This window comes from Saccoglossus kowalevskii, chromosome 11 (assembly GCF_978046115.1).
Source record: "Saccoglossus kowalevskii chromosome 11, keSacKowa6.1, whole genome shotgun sequence".
NCBI lineage: Eukaryota > Metazoa > Hemichordata > Enteropneusta > Harrimaniidae > Saccoglossus > Saccoglossus kowalevskii.
Window position 1 is genome coordinate 35,901,120 of NC_140651.1, and position 19,812 is coordinate 35,920,931.

General features: G+C 36.0%; 1 protein-coding gene and 1 long non-coding RNA gene across 2 annotated transcripts in view; one reads left to right on the forward strand and one right to left on the reverse strand.

Annotated features, from left to right (window-relative positions):
- LOC100376878 (tubulin alpha-1 chain-like) overlaps positions 1-15,604 on the reverse strand; it is a 98,213-nt gene extending 82,609 nt beyond the window's left edge. Inside the window, exon 1 of the mRNA XM_085505538.1 lies at positions 15,387-15,604. Coding sequence (XP_085361664.1) covers positions 15,387-15,507 — 121 coding nt within the window. The 5' untranslated portion in view covers positions 15,508-15,604. The remainder of the gene's footprint in view (positions 1-15,386) is intronic.
- Positions 15,605-16,950: 1,346 nt separating this feature from the next.
- LOC146737176 (uncharacterized) lies at positions 16,951-18,944 on the forward strand. The gene is made up of 2 exons (XR_014930981.1): positions 16,951-17,097; positions 18,704-18,944. It is a non-coding gene; the product is annotated as an uncharacterized LOC146737176 (long non-coding RNA).
- The last annotated feature ends 868 nt before the right edge of the window (positions 18,945-19,812 follow it).

Genomic DNA, 19,812 nt, shown 5'->3' on the forward strand with positions numbered 1-19,812 from the left:
TAATGTGTTGTGTTTGATAACACAGTGACTGTCTAATGTGCTGTGTTTGATAACACAGTGACTGTCTAATGTGCTGTGTTTGATAACACAGTGACTGTCTAATGTGTTTTGTTTGATAACACAGTGACTGTGCAATGTGCTGTGTTTGATAACACAGTGACTGTGTAATGTGTTGTTTTTGATAACACAGTGGCGGTGTAATGTGTTGTGTTTGATAACACAGTGACTGTATAATGTGTTGTGTTTGATAACACAGTGACTGTCTAATGTGCTGTGTTTGATAACACAGTGACTGTGTAATGTGTTGTTTTTGATAACACAGTGGCGGTGTAATGTGTTGTGTTTGATAACACAGTGACTGTATAATGTGTTGTGTTTGATAACACAGTGACTGTCTAATGTGTTGTGTTTGATAACACAGTGACTGTGCAATGTGCTGTGTTTGATAACACAGTGACTGTGTAATGTGTTGTTTTTGATAACACAGTGGCGGTGTAATGTGTTGTGTTTGATAACACAGTGACTGTATAATGTGTTGTGTTTGATAACACAGTGACTGTCTAATGTGTTGTGTTTGATGACACAGTGACTGTGTAATGTGTTGTGTTTGATAACACAGTGACTGTGTAATGAGTTGTGTTTGATAACACAGTGACTGTATAATGTGGTGTGTTTGATAACACAGTAAACTGTGTCATGTGTTGTGTTTGATAACGCAGTGATGTGCAATATGTTGTGTTTGATAACACAGTGACTGTATAATGTAGTGTGTTTGATAACACAGTGACTGTGTAATGTGGTGTGTTTGATAACACAGTGACTGTGTAATGTGTTGTCCTTGATAACACAGTGACTGTGTAATGTGTTGTGTTTGATAACACAGTGACTGTGTAATGTGTTGTCCTTGATAACACAGTGACTGTGTAATGTGTTGTGTTTGATAACACAGTGACTGTATAATGTGTTGTGTTTGATAACACAGTGACTGTATAATGTGTTGTGTTTGATAACACAGTGACTGTGTAATGTGTTGTGTTTGATAACACAGTGACTGTATAATGTGTTGTGTTTGATGACACAGTGACTGTGTAATGTGTTGTGTTTGATAACACAGTGGCTGTGTAATGAGTTGTGTTTGATAACACAGTGACTGTATAATGTGGTGTGTTTGATAACACAGTAAACTGTGTCATGTGTTGTGTTTGATAACGCAGTGATGTGCAATATGTTGTGTTTGATAACACAGTGACTGTATAATGTAGTGTGTTTGATAACACAGTGACTGTGTAATGTGGTGTGTTTGATAACACAGTGACTGTGTAATGTGTTGTGTTTGATAACACAGTGACTGTGCAATGTGCTGTGTTTGATAACACAGTGACTGTGTAATGTGTTGTGTTTGATAACACAGTGACTGTATAATGTGTTGTGTTTGATAACACAGTGTAATGATTTGAGGCTATGACGTTTAGTTTAGTTATTTGCATAATGATATTGATACATTGTATGGAACATCTCGTGAGTATTTAGACTCAGTTCCAGGCCTAGCAGTTGAGCAATAAACACCTTGGCTACAAGTGCTCCTCTCCAGTGTGTTATTCTCCTCCCGGATCTGGTGACCAATACTCACTTGGTTCACTCTACCTTGAGAAGTCTGTTCTCAGTTTACACACAGTGATGTGTAATATGTTGCGTTTGATAACACAGTGACTGTGCAATGTGATGTGTTTGATAACACAGTGACTGTGTAATGTGTTGTTTTTGATAACACAGTGGCTGTGTAATGTGTTGTGTTTGATAACACAGTGACTGTATAATGTGTTGTGTTTGATAACACAGTTACTGTGTAATGTGTTGTGTTTGATAACACAGTGACTGTGTAATGTGTTGTGTTGATAACACAGTGACTGTGTAATGTGTTGTGTTTGATAACACAGTGACTGTGTAATGTGTTGTGTTGTGTTTGATAACACAGTGACTGTGTAATGTGTTGTGTTTGATAACACAGTGACTGTATAATGTGTTGTGTTTGATAACACAGTGACTGTATAATGTGTTGTGTTTGATAACACAGTGACTGTATAATGTAGTGTGTTTGATAACACAGTGACTGTATAATGTGTTGTGTTTGATAACACAGTGACTGTGTAATGTGTTGTGTTTGATAACACAGTGACTGTGTAATGTGTTGTGTTTGATAACACAGTGACTGTGTAATGTGTTGTGTTTGATAACACAGTGACTGTGTAATGTGTTGTTTTTGATAACACAGTGGCGGTGTAATGTGTTGTGTTTGATAACACAGTGACTGTATAATGTGTTGTGTTTGATAACACAGTGACTGTCTAATGTGTTGTGTTTGATAACACAGTGACTGTATAATGTGTTGTGTTTGATAACACAGTGACTGTGTAATGTGGTGTGTTTGATAACACAGTGACTGTGTAATGTGTTGTGTTTGATAACACAGTGACTGTATAATGTGCTGTGTTTGATAACACAGTGACTGTGTAATGTGTTTTGTTTGATAACACAGTGACTGTGTAATGTGTTGTGTTTGATAACACAGTGACTGTGTAATGTGTTATGTTTGATAACACAGTGACTGTGTAATGTGTTGTGTTTGATAACACAGTCACTGTGCAATGTGTTGTGTTTGATAACACAGTGACTGTGTAATATGTTGTGTTTTATAACACAGTGACTGTGCAATGTGCTGTGTTTGATAACACAGTGACTGTGTAATGTGTTGTTTTTGATAACACAGTGACTGTTTAATGTGTTGTGTTTGATAACACAGTGACTGTATAATGTGTTGTGTTTGATAACACAGTGACTGTATAATGTGTTGTGTTTGATAACACAGTGACTGTATAATGTGTTGTGTTTGATAACACAGTGACTGTGTAATGTGTTGTGTTTGATAACACAGTGACTGTATAATGTGTTGTGTTTAATAACACAGTGACTGTGTAATGTGTTGTGTTTGATAACACAGTAACTGTGTAATGTGTTGTGTTTGATAACACAGTGACTGTGTAATGTGTTGTGTTTGATAACACAGTGACTGTATAATGTGTTGTGTTTGATAACACAATGACTGTGTAATATGTTGAGTTTGATAACACAGTGACTGTGTAATGTGTTGTGTTTGATAACACAGTGACTGTGTAATATGTTGTGTTTGATAAAACAGTGACTGTGTAATGTGTTGTGTTTGATAACACAGTGACTGTGTAATATGTTGTGTTTGATAACACAGTGACTGTGTAATGTGTTGTGTTTGATAACACAGTGACTGTGTAATGTGTTGTGTTTGATAACACAGTGACTGTGTAATGTGTTGTGTTTGATAACACAGTGACTGTGTAATGTGGTGTGTTTGATAACACAGTGACTGTATAATGTGGTGTGTTTGATAACACAGTGACTGTATAATGTGGTGTGTTTGATAACACAGTGACTGTATAATGTGGTGTGTTTGATAACACAGTGACTGTATAATGTGTTGTGTTTGATAACACAGTGACTGTGTAATGTGTTGTGTTTGATAACACAGTGACTGTGTAATGTGTTGTGTTTGATAACACAGTGACTGTGTAATGTGTTGTGTTTGATAACACAGTGACTGTGTAATGTGTTGTGTTTGATAACACAGTGACTGTGTAATGTGTTATGTGTGATAACACAGTGACTGTGTAATGTGTTGTGTTTGATAACACAGTGACTGTGTAATGTGTTGTGTTTGATAACACAGTGACTGTGTAATGTGTTATGTGTGATAACACAGTGACTGTGTAATGTGTTGTGTTTGATAACACAGTGACTGTGTAATGTGGTGTGTTTGATAACACAGTGACTGTATAATGTGGTGTGTTTGATAACACAGTGACTGTATAATGTGGTGTGTTTGATAACACAGTGACTGTATAATGTGGTGTGTTTGATAACACAGTGACTGTATAATGTGTTGTGTTTGATAACACAGTGACTGTGTAATGTGTTGTGTTTGATAACACAGTGACTGTGTAATGTGTTGTGTTTGATAACACAGTGACTGTGTAATGTGTTGTGTTTGATAACACAGTGACTGTGTAATGTGTTGTGTTTGATAACACAGTGACTGTGTAATGTGTTATGTGTTATAACACAGTGACTGTGTAATGTGTTATGTGTGATAACACAGTGACTGTATAATGTGTTGTGTTTGATAACACAGTGACTGTATAATGTGTTGTGTTTGATAACACAGTGACTGTGTAATGTGTTGTGTTTGATAACACAGTGACTGTGTAATGTGTTGTGTTTGATAACACAGTGACTGTATAATGTGTTGTGTTTGATAACACAGTGACTGTATAATGTGTTGTGTTTGATAACACAGTGACTGTATAATGTAGTGTGTTTGATAACACAGTGACTGTATAATGTGTTGTGTTTGATAACACAGTGACTGTGTAATGTGTTGTGTTTGATAACACAGTGACTGTGTAATGTGTTGTGTTTGATAACACAGTGACTGTGTAATGTGTTGTGTTTGATAACACAGTGACTGTGTAATGTGTTGTGTTTGATAACACAGTGACTGTGTAATGTGTTGTGTTTGATAACACAATGACTGTGTAATGTGTTATGTTTGATAACACAGTGACTGTGTAATGTGGTGTGTTTGATAACACAGTGACTGTATAATGTAGTGTGTTTGATAACACAGTGACTGTATAATGTGTTGTGTTTGATAACACAGTGACTGTGTAATGTGTTGTGTTTGATAACACAGTGACTGTGTAATGTGTTGTGTTTGATAACACAGTGACTGTGTAATGTGTTGTGTTTGATAACACAGTGACTGTGTAATGTGTTGTGTTTGATAACACAGTGACTGTGTAATGTGTTGTGTTTGATAACACAGTGACTGTATAATGTGTTGTGTTTGATAACACAGTGACTGTATAATGTAGTGTGTTTGATAACACAGTGACTGTATAATGTGTTGTGTTTGATAACACAGTGACTGTGTAATGTGTTGTGTTTGATAACACAGTGACTGTGTAATGTGTTGTGTTTGATAACACAGTGACTGTGTAATGTGTTGTGTTTGATAACACAGTGACTGTGTAATGTGTTGTGTTTGATAACACAGTGACTGTGTAATGTGTTGTGTTTGATAACACAGTGACTGTGTAATGTGTTGTGTTTGATAACACAGTGACTGTGTAATGTGTTGTGTTTGATAACACAATGACTGTGTAATGTGTTGTGTTTGATAACACAGTGACTGTGTAATGTGTTGTGTTTGATAACACAATGACTGTGTAATGTGTTATGTTTGATAACACAGTGACTGTGTAATGTGTTGTGTTTGATAACACAGTGACTGTATAATGTGTTGTGTTTGATAACACAGTGACTGTGTAATGTGTTGTGTTTGATAACACAGTGACTGTATAATGTGGTGTGTTTGATAACACAGTGACTGTATAATGTGTTGTGTTTGATAACACAGTGACTGTGTAATGTGTTGTGTTTGATAACACAGTGACTGTGTAATGTGGTGTGTTTGATAACACAGTGACTGTGTAATGTGGTGCGTTTGATAACACAGTGACTGTATAATGTGTTGTGTTTGATAACACAGTGACTGTGTAATGTGGTGTGTTTGATAACACAGTGACTGTGTAATGTGATATGTGTGATAACACAGTGACTGTATAATGTGTTGTGTTTGATAACACAGTGACTGTGTAATGTGTTGTGTTGTGTTTGATAACACAGTGACTGTGTAATGTGTTGTGTTTGATAACACAGTGACTGTATAATGTGTTGTGTTTAATAACACAGTGACTGTGTAATGTGTTGTATTTGATAAAACAGTCACTGTGTAATGTGTTATGTTTGATAACACAGTGACTGTATAATGTGTTGTGTTTGATAACACAGTGACTGTGTAATGTGTAGTGTTTAATAACACAGTGACTGTGTAATGTGTTGTACCATATTTTATAAAACAGTCACTGTGCAATGTGTTGTGTTTGATAACACAGTGACTGTGTAATGTGTTGTGTTTGATAACACAGTGACTGTATAATGTGGTGTGTTTGATAACACAGTGACTGTGTAATGTGTTTTGTTTGATAACACAGTGACTGTGTAATGTGTTGTTTTTGATAACACAGTGGCTGTGTAATGTGTTGTGTTTGATAACACAGTGACTGTATAATGTGTTGTGTTTGATAACACAGTGACTGTGTAATGTGTTGTGTTTGGTAGCATAGTGACTGTGTAATGTGTTGTGTTTGATAACACAGTGACTGTGTAATGTGTTGTGTTTGATAACACAGTGACTGTGTAATGTGTTGTGTTTGATAACACAGTGACTGTGTAATGTGTCGTGTTTGATAACACAGTGACTGTGTAATGTGTTGTGTTTGATAACACAATGACTGTGTAATGTGTTGTGTTTGATAACACAGTGACTGTATAATGTGTTGTGTTTGATGACACAGTGACTGTGTAATGTGTTGTGTTTGATAACACAGTGACTGTGTAATGAGTTGTGTTTGATAACACAGTGACTGTGTAATGTGTTGTGTTTGATAACACAGTGACTGTGTAATGTGTTGTGTTGTGTTTGATAACACAGTGACTGTGTAATGTGTTGTGTTTGATAACACAGTGACTGTGTAATGTGTTGTGTTTGATAACACAGTGACTGTAATGTGTTGTGTTTGATAACACAGTGACTGTGTAATGTGTTGTGTTTGATAACACAGTGACTGTGTAATGTGTTGTGTTTGATAACACAGTGACTGTGTAATGTGTTGTGTTTGATAACACAGTGACTGTATAATGTGGTGTGTTTGATAACACAGTGACTGTATAATGTGTTGTGTTTGATAACACAGTGACTGTGTAATGTGTTGTGTTTGATAACACAGTGACTGTGTAATGTGGTGTGTTTGATAACACAGTGACTGTGTAATGTGGTGCGTTTGATAACACAGTGACTGTATAATGTGTTGTGTTTGATAACACAGTGACTGTGTAATGTGGTGTGTTTGATAACACAGTGACTGTGTAATGTGATATGTGTGATAACACAGTGACTGTATAATGTGTTGTGTTTGATAACACAGTGACTGTGTAATGTGTTGTGTTTGATAACACAGTGACTGTGTAATGTGTTGTGTTGTGTTTGATAACACAGTGACTGTGTAATGTGTTGTGTTTGATAACACAGTGACTGTATAATGTGTTGTGTTTAATAACACAGTGACTGTGTAATGTGTTGTATTTGATAAAACAGTCACTGTGTAATGTGTTATGTTTGATAACACAGTGACTGTATAATGTGTTGTGTTTGATAACACAGTGACTGTGTAATGTGTAGTGTTTAATAACACAGTGACTGTGTAATGTGTTGTACCATATTTTATAAAACAGTCACTGTGCAATGTGTTGTGTTTGATAACACAGTGACTGTGTAATGTGTTGTGTTTGATAACACAGTGACTGTATAATGTGGTGTGTTTGATAACACAGTGACTGTGTAATGTGTTTTGTTTGATAACACAGTGACTGTGTAATGTGTTGTTTTTGATAACACAGTGGCTGTGTAATGTGTTGTGTTTGATAACACAGTGACTGTATAATGTGTTGTGTTTGATAACACAGTGACTGTGTAATGTGTTGTGTTTGGTAGCATAGTGACTGTGTAATGTGTTGTGTTTGATAACACAGTGACTGTGTAATGTGTTGTGTTTGATAACACAGTGACTGTGTAATGTGTTGTGTTTGATAACACAGTGACTGTGTAATGTGTCGTGTTTGATAACACAGTGACTGTGTAATGTGTTGTGTTTGATAACACAATGACTGTGTAATGTGTTGTGTTTGATAACACAGTGACTGTATAATGTGTTGTGTTTGATGACACAGTGACTGTGTAATGTGTTGTGTTTGATAACACAGTGACTGTGTAATGAGTTGTGTTTGATAACACAGTGACTGTGTAATGTGTTGTGTTTGATAACACAGTGACTGTGTAATGTGTTGTGTTGTGTTTGATAACACAGTGACTGTGTAATGTGTTGTGTTTGATAACACAGTGACTGTATAATGTGTTGTGTTTAATTACACAGTGACTGTGTAATGTGTTGTATTTGATAAAACAGTCACTGTGTAATGTGTTATGTTTGATAACACAGTGACTGTATAATGTGTTGTGTTTGATAACACAGTGACTGTGTAATGTGTTGTGTTTCATAACACAGTGACTGTGTAATGTGTTGTACCATATTTTATAAAACAGTCACTGTGCAATGTGTTGTGTTTGATAACACAGTGACTGTGTAATGTGTTGTGTTTGATAACACAGTGACTGTATAATGTGGTGTGTTTGATAAAACAGTGACTGTGTAATGTGTTTTGTTTGATAACACAGTGACTGTGCAATGTGCTGTGTTTGATAACACAGTGACTGTGTAATGTGTTGTTTTTGATAAAACAGTGGCTGTGTAATGTGTTGTGTTTGATAACACAGTGACTGTATAATGTGTTGTGTTTGATAACACAGTGACTGTGTAATGTGTTGTGTTTGGTAGCATAGTGACTGTGTAATGTGTTGTGTTTGATAACACAGTGACTGTGTAATGTGTTGTGTTTGATAACACAGTGACTGTGTAATGTGTTGTGTTTGATAACACAGTGACTGTGTAATGTGTCGTGTTTGATAACACAGTGACTGTGTAATGTCTTGTGTTTGATAACACAATGACTGTGTAATGTGTTGTGTTTGATAACACAGTGACTGTATAATGTGTTGTGTTTGATGACACAGTGACTGTGTAATGTGTTGTGTTTGATAACACAGTGACTGTGTAATGAGTTGTGTTTGATAACACAGTGACTGTATAATACAGTGACTGTATAATGTGTTGTGTTTGATAAAACAGTAAACTGTGTCATGTGTTGTGTTTGATAACACAGTGACTGTGTAATGTGTTGTGTTTGATAACACAGTGACTGTGTAATGTGTTGTGTTTGATAACACAGTGACTGTATAATGTGTTGTGTTTGATAACACAGTGATGTGTAATATGTTCTGTTTGATAACACAGTGACTGTGTAGTGTGCTGTGTTTGATAACACAGTGACTGTGTAATGTGTTTTGTTTGATAACACAGTGATGTGTAATATGTTGTGTTTGATAACACAGTGACTGTGCAATGTGGTGTGTTTGATAACACAGTGACTGTATAATGTGTTGTGTTTGATAACACAGTGACTGTGCAATGTGGTGTGTTTGATAACACAGTGACTGTGTAATGTGTTGTGTTTGATAACACAGTGACTGTCTAATGTGTTTTGTTTGATAACACAGTGACTGTGTAATGTGCTGTGTTTGATAACACAGTGACTGTGTAATGTGTTTTGTTTGATAACACAGTGATGTGTAATATGTTGTGTTTGATAACACAGTGACTGTGTAATGTGTTGTGTTTGATAACACAGTGACTGTGTAATGTGTTGTGTTGATAACACAGTGACTGTGTAATGTGTTGTGTTTGATAACACAGTGACTGTGTAATGTGTTGTGTTGTGTTTGATAACACAGTGACTGTGTAATGTGTTGTGTTTGATAACACAGTGACTGTATAATGTGTTGTGTTTGATAACACAGTGACTGTATAATGTGTTGTGTTTGATAACACAGTGACTGTATAATGTAGTGTGTTTGATAACACAGTGACTGTATAATGTGTTGTGTTTGATAACACAGTGACTGTGTAATGTGTTGTGTTTGATAACACAGTGACTGTGTAATGTGTTGTGTTTGATAACACAGTGACTGTGTAATGTGTTGTGTTTGATAACACAGTGACTGTGTAATGTGTTGTGTTTGATAACACAGTGACTGTGTAATGTGTTGTGTTTGATAACACAGTGACTGTGTAATGTGTTGTGTTGTGTTTGATAACACAGTGACTGTGTAATGTGTTGTGTTTGATAACACAGTGACTGTGTAATGTGTTGTGTTTGATAACACAGTGACTGTGTAATGTGTTGTGTTTGATAACACAGTGACTGTGTAATGTGTTGTGTTGTGTTTGATAACACAGTGACTGTGTAATGTGTTGTGTTTGATAACACAGTGACTGTGTAATGTAGTGTGTTTGATAACACAGTGACTGTATAATGTGTTGTGTTTGATAACACAGTGACTGTATAATGTGTTGTGTTTGATAACACAGTGACTGTGTAATGTGTTGTGTTTGATAACACAGTGACTGTATAATGTGTTGTGTTTGATAACACAGTGACTGTGCAATGTGTTGTGTTTGATAACACAGTGACTGTGTAATGTGTTGTGTTTGATAACACAGTGACTGTGCAATGTGTTGTGTTTGATAACACAGTGACTGTGTAATGTGTTGTGTTTGATAACACAGTGACTGTATAATGTGTTGTGTTTAATTACACAGTGACTGTGTAATGTGTTGTATTTGATAAAACAGTCACTGTGTAATGTGTTATGTTTGATAACACAGTGACTGTATAATGTGTTGTGTTTGATAACACAGTGACTGTGTAATGTGTTGTGTTTCATAACACAGTGACTGTGTAATGTGTTGTACCATATTTTATAAAACAGTCACTGTGCAATGTGTTGTGTTTGATAACACAGTGACTGTGTAATGTGTTGTGTTTGATGACACAGTGACTGTGTAATGTGTTGTGTTTGATAACACAGTGACTGTGTAATGAGTTGTGTTTGATAACACAGTGACTGTATAATACAGTGACTGTATAATGTGTTGTGTTTGATAAAACAGTAAACTGTGTCATGTGTTGTGTTTGATAACACAGTGACTGTGTAATGTGTTGTGTTTGATAACACAGTGACTGTGTAATGTGTTGTGTTTGATAACACAGTGACTGTATAATGTGTTGTGTTTGATAACACAGTGATGTGTAATATGTTCTGTTTGATAACACAGTGACTGTGTAGTGTGCTGTGTTTGATAACACAGTGACTGTGTAATGTGTTTTGTTTGATAACACAGTGATGTGTAATATGTTGTGTTTGATAACACAGTGACTGTGTAATGTGTTGTGTTTGATAACACAGTGACTGTGCAATGTGGTGTGTTTGATAACACAGTGACTGTATAATGTGTTGTGTTTGATAACACAGTGACTGTGCAATGTGGTGTGTTTGATAACACAGTGACTGTGTAATGTGTTGTGTTTGATAACACAGTGACTGTCTAATGTGTTTTGTTTGATAACACAGTGACTGTGTAATGTGCTGTGTTTGATAACACAGTGACTGTGTAATGTGTTTTGTTTGATAACACAGTGATGTGTAATATGTTGTGTTTGATAACACAGTGACTGTGTAATGTGTTGTGTTTGATAACACAGTGACTGTGTAATGTGTTGTGTTGATAACACAGTGACTGTGTAATGTGTTGTGTTTGATAACACAGTGACTGTGTAATGTGTTGTGTTGTGTTTGATAACACAGTGACTGTGTAATGTGTTGTGTTTGATAACACAGTGACTGTATAATGTGTTGTGTTTGATAACACAGTGACTGTATAATGTGTTGTGTTTGATAACACAGTGACTGTGTAATGTGTTGTGTTTGATAACACAGTGACTGTGTAATGTGTTGTGTTTGATAACAAAGTGACTGTGTAATGTGTTGTGTTTGATAACACAGTGACTGTGTAATGTGCTGTGTTTGATAACACAGTGACTGTATAATGTGTTGTGTTTGATAACAAAGTGACTGTATAATGTGGTGTGTTTGATAACACAGTGACTGTGTAATGTGTTGTGTTTGATAACACAGTGACTGTGTAATGTGTTGTGTTTGATAACACAGTGACTGTGTAATGTGTTGTGTTTGATAACACAGTGACTGTGTAATGTGTTGTGTTTTATAACACAGTGACTGTGCAATGTGCTGTGTTTGATAACACAGTGACTGTGTAATGTGTTGTGTTTGATAACACAGTGACTGTGTAATGTGTTGTGTTTGATAACACAGTGATGTGTAATATGTTGTGTTTGATAACACAGTGACTGTGTAATGTGTTGTTTTTGATAACACAGTGACTGTGTAATGTGTTGTGTTTGATAACACAGTGACTGTGTAATGTGTTGTTTGATAACACAGTGACTGTATAATGTGTTGTGTTTGATAACACAGTGATGTGTAATATGTTCTGTTTGATAACACAGTGACTGTGTAATGTGCTGTGTTTGATAACACAGTGACTGTGTAATGTGTTTTGTTTGATAACACAGTGATGTGTAATATGTTGTGTTTTATAACACAGTGACTGTGCAATGTGCTGTGTTTGATAACACAGTGACTGTGTAATGTGTTGTGTTTTATAACACAGTGACTGTGTAATGTGTTGTGTTTGATAACACAGTGACTGTGTAATGTGTTGTGTTTGATAACACAGTGACTGTGTAATGTGTTGTGTTTGATAACACAGTGACTGTGTAATGTGTTGTGTTTGATAACACAGTGACTGTATAATGTGTTGTGTTTGATAACACAGTGATGTGTAATATGTTCTGTTTGATAACACAGTGACTGTGTAATGTGCTGTGTTTGATAACACAGTGACTGTGTAATGTGTTTTGTTTGATAACACAGTGATGTGTAATATGTTGTGTTTTATAACACAGTGACTGTGCAATGTGCTGTGTTTGATAACACAGTGACTGTGTAATGTGTTGTGTTTGATAACACAGTGACTGTGTAATGTGTTGTGTTTGATAACACAGTGATGTGTAATATGTTGTGTTTGATAACACAGTGACTGTGTAATGTGTTGTTTTTGATAACACAGTGACTGTGTAATGTGTTGTGTTTGATAACACAGTGACTGTGTAATGTGTTGTGTTTGATAACACAGTGACTGTATAATGTGTTGTGTTTGATAACACAGTGACTGTATAATGTGTTGTGTTTGATAACACAGTGACTGTGTAATGTGTTGTGTTTGATAACACAGTGACTGTATAATGTGTTGTGTTTAATAACACAGTGACTGTGTAATGTGTTGTGTTTGATAACACAGTAACTGTGTAATGTGTTGTGTTTGATAACACAGTGACTGTGTAATGTGTTGTGTTTGATAACACAGTGACTATATAATGTGTTGTGTTTGATAACACAATGACTGTGTAATATGTTGAGTTTGATAACACAGTGACTGTGTAATGTGTTGTGTTTGATAACACAGTGACTGTGTAATATGTTGTGTTTGATAAAACAGTGACTGTGTAATGTGTTGTGTTTGATAACACAGTGACTGTGTAATGTGTTGTGTTTGATAACACAGTGACTGTGTAATGTGTTGTGTTTGATAACACAGTGACTGTGTAATGTGTTGTGTTTGATAACACAGTGACTGTGTAATGTGGTGTGTTTGATAACACAGTGACTGTATAATGTGGTGTGTTTGATAACACAGTGACTGTATAATGTGTTGTGTTTGATAACACAGTGACTGTGTAATGTGTTGTGTTTGATAACACAGTGACTGTGTAATGTGTTGTGTTTGATAACACAGTGACTGTGTAATGTGTTGTGTTTGATAACACAGTGACTGTGTAATGTGTTGTGTTTGATAACACAGTGACTGTGTAATGTGTTATGTTTGATAACACAGTGACTGTATAATGTGGTGTGTTTGATAACACAGTGACTGTGCAATGTGTTGTGTTTGATAACACAGTGACTGTGTAATGTGTTGTGTTTCATAACACAGTGACTGTATAATGTGTTGTGTTTGATAACACAGTTACTGTATAATGTGGTGTGTTTGATAACACAGTGACTGTGTAATGTGTTGTGTTTGATAACACAGTGACTGTGTAATGTGTTGTGTTTGATAACACAGTGACTGTGTAATGTGTTGTATTTGAAAACACAGTGACTGTGTAATGTGGTGTGTTTGATAACACAGTGACTGTGTAATGTGTTGTGTTTGATAACACAGTGACTGTATAATGTGTTGTGTTTAATAACACAGTGACTGTGTAATGTGTTGTGTTTGATAACACAGTAACTGTGTAATGTGTTGTGTTTGATAACACAGTGACTGTGTAATGTGTTGTGTTTGATAACACAGTGACTATATAATGTGTTGTGTTTGATAACACAATGACTGTGTAATATGTTGAGTTTGATAACACAGTGACTGTGTAATGTGTTGTGTTTGATAACACAGTGACTGTGTAATATGTTGTGTTTGATAAAACAGTGACTGTGTAATGTGTTGTGTTTGATAACACAGTGACTGTGTAATGTGTTGTGTTTGATAACACAGTGACTGTGTAATGTGTTGTGTTTGATAACACAGTGACTGTGTAATGTGTTGTGTTTGATAACACAGTGACTGTGTAATGTGGTGTGTTTGATAACACAGTGACTGTATAATGTGGTGTGTTTGATAACACAGTGACTGTATAATGTGTTGTGTTTGATAACACAGTGACTGTGTAATGTGTTGTGTTTGATAACACAGTGACTGTGTAATGTGTTGTGTTTGATAACACAGTGACTGTGTAATGTGTTGTGTTTGATAACACAGTGACTGTGTAATGTGTTGTGTTTGATAACACAGTGACTGTGTAATGTGTTATGTTTGATAACACAGTGACTGTATAATGTGGTGTGTTTGATAACACAGTGACTGTGCAATGTGTTGTGTTTGATAACACAGTGACTGTGTAATGTGTTGTGTTTCATAACACAGTGACTGTATAATGTGTTGTGTTTGATAACACAGTTACTGTATAATGTGGTGTGTTTGATAACACAGTGACTGTGTAATGTGTTGTGTTTGATAACACAGTGACTGTGTAATGTGTTGTGTTTGATAACACAGTGACTGTGTAATGTGTTGTATTTGAAAACACAGTGACTGTGTAATGTGGTGTGTTTGATAACACAGTGACTGTATAATGTGTTGTGTTTGATAACACAGTGACTGTGTAATGTGTTGTGTTTGATAACACAGTGACTGTGTAATGTGTTGTGTTTGATAACACAGTGACTGTGTAATGTGTTGTGTTTGATAACACAGTGACTGTGTAATGTGTTATGTGTTATAACACAGTGACTGTATAATGTGTTGTGTTTGATAACACAGTGACTGTATAATGTGTTGTGTTTGATAACACAGTGACTGTGTAATGTGTTATGTGTGATAACACAGTGACTGTATAATGTGTTGTGTTTGATAACACAGTGACTGCGTAATGTGTTGTGTTTGATAACACAGTGACTGAGTAATGTGTTGTGTTTGATAGAACAGTGACTAAGACAATGACTGTATTGTAGTTTTACCTACCTACAACCGAGGGTTCAAGATCAACAAACACAGTTCTTGGCACATGCTTGCCAGCTACTGTTTCAACGAAGAAAGTGTTGAAGGAATCATCGTCCCCACTGATTGGTTTATCACTTGTCATCTTGCCATCTGGTTGGATTCCATGTTCTAAACAGTACAACTCCCAGCATGCATTTCCAATTTGAACACCAGCTTGTCCTATGTGTATCGAAATGCATTCACGCTAAGAAATAAGACAAATAGAAATGATCTTACTCTTATGTAAAGTTGTAGTTAATGTTAGAATGTAGCTGTGATCTAAATTGTATTGTGCTTTAAGAACTCTGTATCCTCGGGGGCGGACATCCGGGCATTTTCACCGCCTGGCAACCCTCGGCGGTGAAAACAAAGGCCCAAAACTCGCAGAAAAACGGTACTTTGGGATGATTGTTGAGACTCCTCTGAACAGTGTAACAAGATTAGCCCTACGTGTGTAACATATATAAATTTGGTTGTTCAGGATTACTTCAAAGTTGAGTTTGTGTTGTTTTCTCGAATTTTCACCGGCTCGACCGGCGTTCCTCAGCAGCGCGCACAGAGCCCATAGAAATGCATGTACAGTGGTGCGCGTCGTAGCAACGTGGAACGTCTGGTGACGTAACTCCGCCCCCGAGGATACAGGTGCAGTCTAGCGCCACCTACAGTTGGATATAATAAAAGTACCCGGATGTTCAAGTTCTACTTCCGGTTAATGGCGCGAACTTATAGTTGATGTAGTTTATTTTCCCCGACTATAATATCTTTGATTATTTCCCTCATCATGGCTAACCCCGCTCCTGTGACAGTTAATTTGACTGTAGCAAGAAAAAAATGGCAGAAAACCTGAGGAGCGATTGACAATTCACATGTAATATGCTTGACTGAAAGTTTTCAAAAAGGACTTTTCACCACGTTTTCAATAGTTGAAATAGAAAAAAAGCACAATAACAAATTTTTCTGTCATGTAATACCTTAGCCAAACATTGGTAATATAAACATGGCCGCTATTGCACATGTAGCGTGAAAGACATAGCTCTACAAGTAACTGTCATTTCTGACAGTTCAAGATTTCCGCAACATTTATATTTGTTTATGATTTCCACAGCTATTGTTCTACGAGATGCATCCTCAAGTTTAGTTGGGTTGGCATGTACTCATTGAAACTGTTGGTTTATCCACTGATCACGCCAATGCGAAGTTAAAAATATGTCGCTACTCGGAGAGCTTGCCCAGAACGCTACTTGTCCCAAATAAACGTACCGGTACGTTTATTTTTTTTCCCGAAAAATTCCACCCGGTACATTGTTATTTGGGAAGGTACGTTTAGTCATTTTTCTAAATCAGGCAGATTACAAAAAATCATGCCTTTTTTCCCATGAAAAACAAAGCCAAAAGATCGCACTAAAACATCGGTAAATATCTTCCGTGTCGCTTTCACCATGAGGTCGTTGAACTGTCATTAACATATTTAAATGTTTATGGTAATTTGAGCACATGAGAACCATCCAGCATTTTGATTGGTTGATTAGCGACTTGACCTATCTGGTCAATAAACACAACTAACCTCGTCAGCATGGATAACATGGCGGATATCGTATGGCATGTAGCGTTAGCATGTAATCGAAATCATTTGCTTACAATAAAACTAATCACCACTGAGTACTAATCAACAATTGCAACACTTCGAAAACAAGTAAGTTACCGTACCATGATCATTTGCTACTAACAAAAAAATAATGCATATTAAATATAGTGAATATTTTTTATTGTCATGTGAACAGTTTTTTTGATTGCCTGTAATTTTCCAACATTTCATGACGCCCATTGTAGAACCAAAATAAGGCCTTTCACTCCTCCTTGACGCCTATTTAAAAGATTATACGGCATCTTGCTTTTCGTCAGCCATGAAGGTCACACTAGTAGATGAACTTGATCGATACTGCCGACCATTCCGTGCATTTTTTATCGACGCACGATGGCACGCAAATCGAGAAAAGTATTGTCCTTGCAACAATTTCGCGCAATACGTCACTATTGTACTGTGACTGATTTTAATAATAATAATAATAATATTATGATATTTATTCAACATTAAAACAAACTACAGTGAGTTGTTCTATGGTCGTATAAAAATAAAATAAACTACATTAAGATACAGTAAAGTTAACCAACTAAACAGAATCCTAAATAAAGCTAAATAATATTACAAACACATTCAGAATTACAATAAACTTGTATGATACAGTACTATGATGAAATTGTTTTTGCGTATCTGTTAATCGACTTAATTAGCTGATTACTAGCTGAATGGCTGTGTTATGTGTGGCACCGTTTAGGCCATATGAAGTTTTGGACGGAACTTGGCTCAGTGATTTGGAACTAATTACGAGATAACCGTCGCTATTTGGACTATTAATTCTGACAGTTGGTATTCGTAGTTATCAATGTAGTGAACGATTAATCAAAAGATATGACGTATTCAGTACTTAGTGTGATTGGCTTTATGATTGAAGGCCACGCCTTAGAGTCTTAAAACTGTATTGTAATTGGTTAGAGTTTTGAAAATGAATAAAGAGAGTTTTGAGTTGGTCTTGGCGAGTACACCACGAGAGACGCACTCTTGGAGAGTCCTGGAGAGTCTTGGGTCAGCCTTGCGATAGTCTTGGGGACTTTTCCCCAGGGCGTTGTGTCTTATAGAGTGCTCGACTGATTGACTAAGACGAAAGTTGAAACGTATTTCGTTGTGTGTGTTTTATTTGACTGTAAAGCTTAAGTGACTTTCCTGATCCCGTACCTCAAGGGGACGAGATATAGAGACGAGACGAGAGTCCCCCCTGACAAGTGTGGAGAACCCAGAGAGAAGATTTTCCCCCTGATAGTACAATACAATACACAAACTAGTATTGCTAAGGAGTGGAAAATCACATTCACATTAGAGTTATAACTATGGAAAGAATATTTTTAAATTTGGTGGAGCTGCTCATATATCATTTGCTTACATTTTTGTATGTATTGTGCAGTTTCCCAGCCAGTTCAACTCGAGTAGTGATTGGTTTTCTATTTCATTACATCTTGCGGCCTTTCAAACAGTATATTGCTAGACATTGCATCAATTGTTGTCCATTTATATTCCTAATGCAATTTCTTTCTGGCTGGTATAAATATATTAAGTAATATGTTTTCATACTGAAAAGACGATGCACAAATAACTTTTTTAATTAAATTTAACAGCTAATGGGAGCACATATGCTACAACATCTGCTTACTTTTGACTAAATGTTTTTTTTTGTTTTTTTCAGGTGCAGAGCCAGACTTTTTTTCTCAGAAAGCAAAGCCACTGGAATTGCATATATTACAAAAGCATACTATTCGCTGCATGTCTGACAATTGTATAAAGTTTCGCAGGTCCTCTTTTTTTTACTTTGAGAAGTGCTGTCAACCAAAGCATAAATATGTGTTTCTCTGTAAATAAAAGTTCAATTTCACACGATTTGTTAATATTAATGTATGAAAATAAAAACTAGATAATATTTTTCTGGATTCTTGCACTTTATTTGTATCATTGTCATATGAGCAGTATTCTTGTCCTTATTTAGGGCCACAAACTACATGTAGATCTGTACATATGAAGTACATGGGAAGTAAAGTTGTTGACACACGTAATGTACACCAAGGATCATTGCAGTTTCTTAGTTCCTCATCTGGTGCTAGTACTTGTATGACAAACAGTATCTTTGCCCTGTTACTGTCTAAAATATCAGAAGTTTTTCACTGGAACAGTTCTGTGATTGACAGTTTCCTTGTATTAGGAATACAGTTGTACAAGTAAGTTTATCCAAACAGACACAACACTGACTCTTTAACATATTTGCAGATGTGATTTGCATACTTACATGTCATTTTACCTGTTGTACTTGTTTGTTGCTCTCTGGTGTTCTTCCTGAGACCAGGATGGAGAGTGCTACAAACTTGAAAATGCCATAGAAATCATGTTTGCCAATTTATGTCCATGCCAAAAACTGGACAAATTATATGTTGCAACTTTCAAATGACAACAAGTGAAGGCAGTGTCATTCATGACCTGTTAGATTGAAAACATTTTTACGGTTTGGAGGCCATTTTTTTCCTTAAAAATCTAAAAAAAAAACAAGCTTTTTCTCAGATATGCATCATCCAGTTTTGTTCAAAGTTGATACAGGGACAGGTAATAATTGTTTACAAGTGCACATCGCATTATATGTTTAACAAGTTAAAAATTGTCTCAGAAAAGCCAAATGAATATTTTTTTTTACCCCACCCCCCTAAAATTGTAACACATCAATTCTGAACAATTAATAATGGGATTTTAATACAGCTCACAATAGTTGCGTTCACGTACAGCTCCTTAGCATGGGCTAAGAGGTCAAAT